At 35.5% G+C, this 9,751-nt stretch overlaps 1 protein-coding gene across 6 annotated transcripts in view; it reads left to right on the top strand.

Moving 5' to 3' along the window:
- The window catches only part of CD47 (CD47 molecule), a 56,403-nt gene extending 47,804 nt beyond the window's left edge, over positions 1-8,599 (top strand). The window contains exons 8-11 of one of the 6 annotated variants that reach the window (XM_019742932.2): positions 727-758; positions 2,120-2,144; positions 2,765-2,797; positions 4,668-8,599. In XM_019742932.2, coding sequence (XP_019598491.1) covers positions 727-758; positions 2,120-2,144; positions 2,765-2,797; positions 4,668-4,672 — 95 coding nt within the window. In that variant the 3' untranslated portion in view covers positions 4,673-8,599. The remainder of the gene's footprint in view (positions 1-726; positions 759-2,119; positions 2,145-2,764; positions 2,798-4,667) is intronic. The other 5 variants (XM_019742930.2, XM_019742929.2, XR_002138260.2 and 2 more) reach the window with 5 other exon arrangements.
- The last annotated feature ends 1,152 nt before the right edge of the window (positions 8,600-9,751 follow it).

Genomic DNA, 9,751 nt, shown 5'->3' on the forward strand with positions numbered 1-9,751 from the left:
GTTTGTGTAAGGAAGTTCTCTCTCCTTCCCTACATAACTAGAGCAGTTCTTTTTCCTTTGATAGCTTTTTGTTTATGCCTTGTTTTCCTTCATCTTCATTAACCAATTCATTCAGAAGCAGTGAAGGGTCAGCTGAGGAGGAACACACAGAGAAGGGCTTGATTGCAGCTAAAACTAGCTGTCTAGAATAATTCTTTAAACTCAGAGGGATCTGAATATTTTCCTTCATTTGTTAGCTACCTGGAGCTTTGAAAACTGGAAAGATAGAAAAAGAAAAAAAAATAAGACGAGGCTACAAGGAACAAGAGCAGTGAACTAAGGGTGGGAGATGTTGTAGAGACAGTGATCGGTCATTACCACTTTCCACTTTCTGGCTGGGTTGAGTACGGAAGGATGTAGAGTCTGCAGTGGGAGTGAGTACATGACAGCATTTTTCCACCACTAAGTGTAACAGGTGACTGATTTGAGGAAGATACGGCGTGCACAAATGAGAGAATATATATGTTTATTATTTGATCTATATGAAGTATTTGCACCCTTTTGTTCTATCAATTCATATAATCAAGATATTCTGTATTTTTTTAATAGACTATCAAAGCTGGAACTGTTTCAGTGGAATTTCAGGCACCTCTAGTTTTAGCCTTGATCATTTTATTTTAAAATTAAACATTATATTGCCTTAATTTCATTTATTAAATTCATTTTCTTAATTTTGAATTTTATCAGCTACCAATCAGAGGACTATACAGCCACCTAGGGTAAGTTGAAATGTCTTATATGAATTGTGTCTGATGACCTGATGGTTTAGATTGAGGAATGGTAATTGAGATACTGAACCCTTTCACTGTTTAAACATCAAATTAAGAGAACACTGAAGTCATTTCATGACCTTTGCATAAACAGATCCAATTTTATTTTAAAACCTATCTTTGATCATTTACTAGCAATGGGATAGAATAAATGATTCCTTAAGATTATGCTGACTTCTGGAAAGTTTACGTGTAAGAATAATGGTCACTATCTCTGCTGAAGGAAAGCTGATTCCAATATATTGCATCACCAGTTAGATTCATTTGATGTGCATATACAAAATGATATTTCAGGCTTAAAAATGAGGGAGAGAGATTTATATTAAATTGATTTTATTAAATAATCTAAAATAAATGAAATATTGCTTAAAAAACAACTGTTCCGAATGATGATTCGTTTCCCTCCTTCCCCCATTTTATAAGCATTTTTCTCCCTCCAAACTGTACTGTAGTTTCCATTATATCTTGAATACCTTAGTAAGCTATCTGAGAAAATTCCAAGAAGAGGAGTAAATTTAGGAGATAAACTGAGGGACAAATGAGGGGGAGGTTAAAAAACAAAACAAAAAAAAAAACCTTTATAAATGGAGATTCACCATGATGACAGGCACAAGAGCTACTTTATGGAAATAAGATCTGGAAAGGACTATACTGTACTCATCTTCCTATGAAAGATTTAATGATAGCTCTGTCTGCAATGCCAAAAGTGAGACTCCTATGTGTGGCAGGAAGTGGAGATTCCATATGCTCCTAAATCTGACAAGCCTCAACAGACATGCCTGAAAGGCAAGGGGGTTTGGGAGTGCATCTACCACAGGTGTTTATTCTAAAACAATCGGTGCCATAGCTACATTGGTCACAAGCACACAGCAGTTTTTAATGTGCCTCTGTTAGAGATAATCCAGCCATTAGACCCTTAAATCCTAATACATTTTCTTTCCGTTACCAAGTTCAGGTTGCATGACTTAAAATGATTCTGTTTTGCTCTCATCTGTTGTTTAACTGTATTATTTATTATGTTGCTATTTATGTTTGCACTTTAATAATTTTTTTCGAGAAGTTAGGATTCCTTGAACTGAGAGACTGGGTGGGCTGGGAAATTCTGCATAGAAAAATAATATTAAGAGAATAATACAGTTATTATTAAACTATTAGTGAGACTTGGCAAGCTTTGCTTTTTTTGCCTTATCTTTGGACTATAGGATTCATTGTTTACTATATAGTTTAAATGTTAGTGTATATACATTTTAGTAGAAAAGAACATGAAATAAATTCCATTTTTATATACATCTATTTTAAATATTTTCCAGAAAGCTGTAGAGGAACCCCTTAATGGTATGTGGTTATTACAAACTTCTTCATTTTTCTTAATTACCAGATCATAATTTGAACTGGTCCCAAAAGCACTTAGAATGTTCTGTCTGTGCCTTGGAAAGAATCTAGGTTTTTATTTTTTTTATTTTTATTTTCCCTGTCTTGACTCTTTAATTTTTATCAAGAATTAACAGTATTGCTTTTGTAATGGTCTTACCTCTGAGAAAAATGCACTGTTCTGTGTCTCCCAAGTAGCTGCTTGCACGAGCCAAGTGATACTGGGCGAGGGGACCTTTCATTGCCTTTTTATATTGGCCAAGATACCCCCAGTAGAGAAGAATTTCAATTAATTTTAATTTCTGATTTATAGATTTCAGAAAGATAGAGGCTATCACCATGGAGTGAGACCAAAACATCTCACGTTCTTTCTCCCTAAATCTAGATCTATATTCCCATCTGACTTTGTTTCCTTGTAGGGGCTGTGTGTATGATCCACAGAAAGGCATTTGGAATCAAATGCCTTAAAATTAATTTGGATTTATAGCTGGGGAAGAGTTGGCATGATATTACTGCATATTTAGAAATGATTTTTAATTGTGGAACCTTACTAACTGCTTGCTTGGTTTGTTACTAATTCTTAGCATTTAAAGAATCAAAAGGAATGATGAATGATGGTAAGTATAAAATGCACCTACAGTTATAGATTGGTTAAAGTATGGCCAGTGAAAAGAAATAAAATTGCTTCTTGAAAATGTTTTTTTTTAATAAAAGGGGACACTGTCAAATCATAAAGGTTTATATTTCTTGATTTATAAAACTTAAATCTACTCTGTTAAAATTGCAAAATTAGTAATATAAAATCTGTAGGGTGTCACTAATCAGACTCTCCAGTCATATTGCTCATAGCAAAATTAGTGCTTTTTTAAAAAACATTTTCAGATGTAGTGTCTGGTGATTATAACTTTAAAATAGTTATTGTAAGACACAGAGATAATCTGGCACAAATCTTTTATCATCTTGACAGAGTTTCTTTTGTGCTTGTGTTGCTGATTTTGTTGCATTTAACCCATGGCGACTTAATATCTCTGCTTCTCTAAGCAAGAACTTGGTTTTAACCTTTTAGGAGAGGATTTAACAAGAGAGAAAGAAAAATGTTTAATCACTCCAGCTTTCGCTTCTTTTTTGGGGACTCTGGGATAACATCTTAAAAATTTTATTAAATATTGTAAAGACGTACATTTGTTCTTAAAGATAAATAGGCCGGAGATATTGAGTTCATTTTGATTTCATCTTAACATGCTATGATCCTTCAGTTCTGTTTATATTTTAATGTGTTTGTATCTTATCAAGAATTTCTTCATACCTTTGGTATTTGCAATCATGCCTTGGTCATATAAATAGTTCACTTTCCATTCTACTGTTTTAAAGTCTGTGACCTACCTGCTCACCTCTATAGCAAAGTACAGCATTTAATTCAAGAGGCTGTATCCCTGGGTACAATTAATCTTTGCATAAGATTAAAAACACACCTATTGTGTGTTGGTAGATTAAGTTTAAAACAATGCTTAGGCTGTGTTCAACAAGGAGTCACAGAATGATCCCACTTTGTAGGTTCTGTCACAGCCTTTGTTACAGAAATGCATGTTTTGTTACACTAATCATGGCCCTCCTTAAAAAAAAAAATCGTAATTAATGGCAATACATTAAATGGCATTAAAAAAAGAACATACTGGGAATTGTGGCATGGTTTGTCCATGTTTTCATTCTGGTGTTGTTTTTTTAATTTCTTTGTTCTTTCCTTTTCCTACTGCCGTGTCATTTTTCTGTAGTTGTATGAAGAAACTAAATTCCTTTTCTCCACTGTCAGAAAACCAGTATAAGAACCTTGAGTACCTCTTCTTTGTTAACTTCTCTGAAGATGTGACTTTTTTCAACCACTGTATCAGGAGATACAGCAGTTTTTGTTTGTTCATAGACATAAAATCTACAATGACCTTTGAAATTCCCTTAATTTCACTAATATTTAACTGTTCAGAATTTGTTAATTACTTTTAAATGTCTGGTGGGCTTTTCCAACTGACAACTACACGATGCTTATAGTGTGACTTGTTGGTGAGTGAGGTTCAAAGTACCCTCCTAGGGACCATAGTACCATTTCCTCTTTTATTTATACCTAATCACCTGTTTATTTCACTTACATTAAATGAATGATATAGATCTAAAGTAAATGTGATAGAATATCATTCTATGATCAGTATCTTTTGCTTTGAAAAATCAGCATGTGTTGGCTTCTCCTCAGCTAATCCAGCAAATGGAAATGATCAGACTTTGTTGATCTTTATTTTCATTGGACACTGACCCTTTACTTACTACAACTGAAAAGGCTATTTGCCGGGTTTATGTCTGTGACCTTTACAAATACTTTTTCTTTATTTTTAGATTTACATCTCTGAAACAATTCTAAATTTTTAAAATGCATCAACTTGTTAATGCACAGAAAATAGACATGAATAGTAATTATATGTTCATTTTTCAATTTTCCAGAATAAATGAAGTGATGGACTCTGATTTGGAGAATAGTAAGATGTGAAATGAATATACTTCTGTTTAAGCACCATGGCCTTGATTCACTGTTCAAGAGAAGAAAACAAGAAAAGTAACTGGGGTTTTCACTTATGAAAGTAAATCATTGACCTTTAAATGGTTGTTAAAGTTGAGTTTTTATTCAAAGCATTTTTAATTTGGTTAATAAAAGAATTATGATCTGTGTTTTGTGCCCAATTGAGATCCAGTTTTTTTGTTGTGATTTTTATTCAGTTAGGGGCAAATTAGAGTTGGCAACTTCCAAGAATGATGCCTTTCAGGTCCTACGACCTCTTGACGCTAGGTCACCAGAAGAGAATTGGTTCAAGAAGAGAATTACCTGGCACTAATCTGATGGTTACCCAGAGATATCTTTGAAAAATAGTGGCTTCCATGGAACCTTAGCAAACTCAGGTTCACAGCCACTTTGGCAGTTACGGTGTTAGCTGAATAATGTGTCTGCCAATTCTGGGTCAAGGGAATCGCAAATTAAGTGCAGATAGGAATTTGGGAACATTTTGTATGCTGCCTACATGTGATGTAATGCTAATGGAGATTGTGGTCTTCATTCTTGGGGTTGCCATTCACACATTCTTCCTTCAACATACAGTGTAACAGATCCTTTCCAGATTAAGGGTAATTTTATTGATGTATGTGTTTTTCTTTTATTCACACAACCCTTTAAATCCTGTCTTGTCCTCCTGTTATTTGCTTCTGCTGTACAAGATACAGCACCTTTTCTCCTCTTTGAACGTGGTCCAGTGATACAGTAGCATCATTGCAGAAAGGAGCCAGACTTGTTCTCAGAGAACTGTGTTCACACTTTTCAACAAAAATAGCGATGGTTGTAACATATGCATTCCCTTCCTTGGATTTGAAGGCACAATCTACAGTGTTTCTTCACTTCTTTTCTGATCTGGGGCATGAAAAACCAAGATTGAGATTTGAACTATGAGTCTCCTGCATGGCAACATAATGTGTGTCACCGTCAGGCCATAGACCAGCCCTCGAAAGGGTGGTTTTATTACTGTTGTATCTATGTTGCATGATAAACATTCATCATCTTCCTCCTGTAGTCCTGCCTCGTACTCCCCTGACTCTAAGATTGAAAAGGAAAACAAAACCCCCACATTTCCTACCCCCATTAGAAGAAAACTAACATTCTGACAGTTGTGATCGCCTGGAGTACTTTTAGATTATTAGCACTCGTTTTCCTCCTTTGTGGGTATGTGTTTGTATGTGCACATGTATCAGATAGGCACATGCATCTTCTGTATGGACGACAGTGGGTACCTACAGGAGAGCAAATGCTATTCATGCTTTTAGCAAAAACATTTAAAAACAAAGATCTTTATTGGGTGGGATTATAGTTGATGCAAATATTTGATCACGTAAAACTTTTAAAACTTCTAGGTAATTTGCCAAGTTTTTTGACTGCTCACCAATACCCTCTAAAAATACTAGAGATTCTTCCTCTTTGTGTAATGATAAGACATTCACATTTGTAGTTGTATTACTAATAGTTATTTCTTAGTCCACTGAATGTTCCCATGTGCCTCTTTTATGCCAAATTAATTGTCATATTTCATGTTGGGACCAAGTGGTTTGCCCATGGCAAACCTAACTTATTTATGACCTGCTGATGCCTCTCAGAAAACTGAACACACTATGAAAACAGCTCTTCTTGAAAAAATAAAATAAAAATAATTTTTTCCTAATTGTGTTGCTGTCCAAAATATTATCATATGTAGAGGGAGCTGTATCCCTTTATACAAATCTCATGGCTCCTGCTGCTCTTTTTTCTTCTGAAAATATTTATATTTTAGTAATATCATTTGTTACTTTAGAAATGAATTTTGTTGAAAGAAGGAAAAAAGTGGATGGACTTGACAAAGATCCAAATTCCTATTCTGTATTAAGAAAAAGTCAGGTGTGAAAATCTTTATAGTAAACTTTTTTATAAACTAACATTGTACCTTTTAATATGTGGTAAATTCTCCTTTATTTGGGGTTCAATCTGGGGACTCATCCATCCTTTATGTTCTCCATAATGCTGCCTATTTTATGAGGCATTCATTGCCCTAGACAACGCATAGAGGTAGCAGGAGAAATGCCAGAGGAAATCAACTCTTGCTCTTACTAGATGTCAGCTTGTCTGCAAAAGGGACCACGGCAGCAGGAGCCCTCTTGCTTGGGCATCATTGGGCCAGTTCATTCTTTTTCAGTCAGATTTGTAATGGCTCTAAATTTTCTGTCACAATTAATTAAAATGGCTAACAATATTTTGGACATCGTATATCTGCTTCCCCCACCACCACCACCATAATCTGCTTTGTACTCACCCAGTTTTTGCCATTGACTCTTTGTTCAGTTTTATTTATTCTGTGTCTTTAGAGTGGCGCCATTTGTCAGTTTTGCAACAACCTTTTCAACCTTGTTGGCCAAATCAAATTTTTCCTTTCCTTCAAAACAGTACCCTCCAGCCAGCACTTCCTCCTCCACTGGCTCCCTTTTGCAGTTTATCCCCGTCTGTCTAGCTGCCCCTTTCATCTTTACGTACCTTTCCTAGTACTTCATTTGTCTCTGCTTAGCTCTATTGGTTTATTTGTGTTGCTTCTTTCATTTGATTTTAAAATTTCTCCATAGCAAGAGCTATTTTTTTTATTCTTCCTGCTGTGTTTTACATGCATTAGATACTCAATATATGTTTGATGATTGAGAGTTGGCTGTATGTAGATATCCCTCTTTTTAATAGGGTAAGCTAGAGAGTTTTGTTTCTTGACAAATTTCACGTGCTCTGAAAATCTTAAAAGGTGATGATTTGTCACCTGGAAACTCCAGGTCCATTCTGTTTAAATTTCTGAGAATGTCAGATTTAAAATAATGAGGCTATCCCATAATTGGGAGTGTTGCTCTTTTCAGGATGCTGTAGTCAATTTAGTAAATGACCAAGTAAATTGTGGTTTGAGTTAATAGAGCTCAAAAAGTGATGTTTGCTCCTCCATTTCATTAATAAGAATTAAGCTCTATATCACCTTCTAGATTTCTCTTGTACTAAAATTGATATTAAAAAATGGACATTTGTGGTGTATGTATAGAAATACATATCCCTTTATTTACCTGTCCTTGGAAACTACAGAAATGATTGCTGGGAAACCCTTTATCTTTTTATTGTATTTGATGGAGAGTACGTTTAGAAAGAGTTTTACATGTGTCATATTTTCAAAACCACTAAATGACATCATCCACTGGGGACCTTTGTTAAGTCATTTTCCATGGCTAATAGGGATAATCCAGGTAACTTTTAAGAGATGAGCAGTGAACAATAAGTTTTCCTGCCTTTGGTTTTTGACAGCTCTACCTTATCATTTAAGACCAGCTTTCCCATAAATGTAGCCTTTTAGGGGGAAATAAAAAAGCGTTTGTAATCAGCTTCTCTGTAAGGCAACCGCAGTGGAATCTTAGAAGTGTTGTTATCAGAGTTGGTGAGAGAGGGAAACGTTTTTGTTTTTATTAAATGGAGCATTATTTACGAAAAGCCATTGTTGAGAATTAGATCCCACACCAGATGAATATCCATTAACCATTCTAAGTAAAGAAAAGTCCAGTGTCGCTATGTGCAAGATCCTCTCTTAGGGGCTTCTTTCCGTAGCAATTAAAGGTGTGCTATTTGTCAGTAGCCATTTTTTGCAGTGATTTAAAGACCAAAGTTGTTTTACAGCTGTTACTGTTAAAGGTTTTTGTTTTGTTTTTAATATGTATTAAATCAATTTATCACTGTTGAAGCTTTGAATATCTGCAATCTTTGCCAAGGTACTTTTTTATTTAAAAAACATAACTTTGTAAATATTACCCTGTAATATTCTATATACTTAATAAAACATTTTAAGCTATTTTGTTGGGCTATTTCTATTGCTACAGCAGACCACAGCACATTCCTGAGAAATTTCATTTATCAATGTATTTTCAAGTCCGTATCCTAGGTAACAATGCAAAGGATGACTTAAAATATTAATTTATAAATTCTTTTTAAAGTATAATGCCCAATAAGGAAACTTTTAATTGGAACAAAGTTTTAATTAAAAGTTTAAACAAGTCCAATGTGTTCATTTTTCCTATGGTATAGTGAAAACATGACATGAGAAAGTAGGAGACCTGGGCTGTCGTCCTAGCTATGCTTACTAACAGAGGACCTGGGAGGTAAGGCAAGCCACCTACCTGTGTCTCAGTGTCCCTCCTCATCTGTAGAATGAGATAAGCTTCTTCCAAGACTGAAATGTAGATTAAAATGGTTCTCTGCTTTAATTTGTTATCAATTAAGGCTATTTTGATTGCAAATGAAAGAAAACCGAAATCTAAGAAAAATGGGATTTATTGGCTAATATAACTGAAATTTCAGATGTACAGTTGGGTTCTGGGCCCAGAACAATGTCATAAGGATCCAGTGTCTCACCAGCTTTCAGCTTTCCTCTCCTCCCTGTTGCCTTCCTTCACAGGTTACATGTGATGGAAAAGGTTGGCAGCAGTCCCAGACCCACCTTCTCCCAAGCTCAAGGAGAATAGAAGGGAGAAAAGAGAGTGCATCTCTCAGCAATGCCATCCACCCCAGACTGCACCTCAGAGCTCTGATTGGGTCGTGTGCCTCCCTTACCCAGTCACAGAGACCAAGCATCTCTGGCGCTCTGACTGAGCCGGCCTGAGACCCATGTCTAGCCTAGAATGGTGGTTCCCTCTGGAGTAAGGCAAGAGGGGTGGTGCAGGGAGGACTGAGGCGAAGTTAACTTGAAGCAAAATCAAGATTGTTACCAGATGATGAGATGTCATTGATTTGGGGGCACAGGCTTCCTAGTCAGTGTTGCATTCCTTGCAGGTATTTACTGATTCTGCATTATACGTGTGATTGTAGACCATTTGAATGGAAAATAATATTTAGCAGCAAAGTAGTATCTCATCCCCTTACCTCATAGGCAGTTTAATTTTTATGCATTTATGAGGACTTTTTCACTCTCAGCAGGAGTAACTAATGGAGTTCAGAAAGCATTTAA

The sequence above is a fragment of the Rhinolophus sinicus genome, linkage group LG01, assembly GCF_036562045.2.
Source record: "Rhinolophus sinicus isolate RSC01 linkage group LG01, ASM3656204v1, whole genome shotgun sequence".
NCBI classification, from domain to species: domain Eukaryota; kingdom Metazoa; phylum Chordata; class Mammalia; order Chiroptera; family Rhinolophidae; genus Rhinolophus; species Rhinolophus sinicus.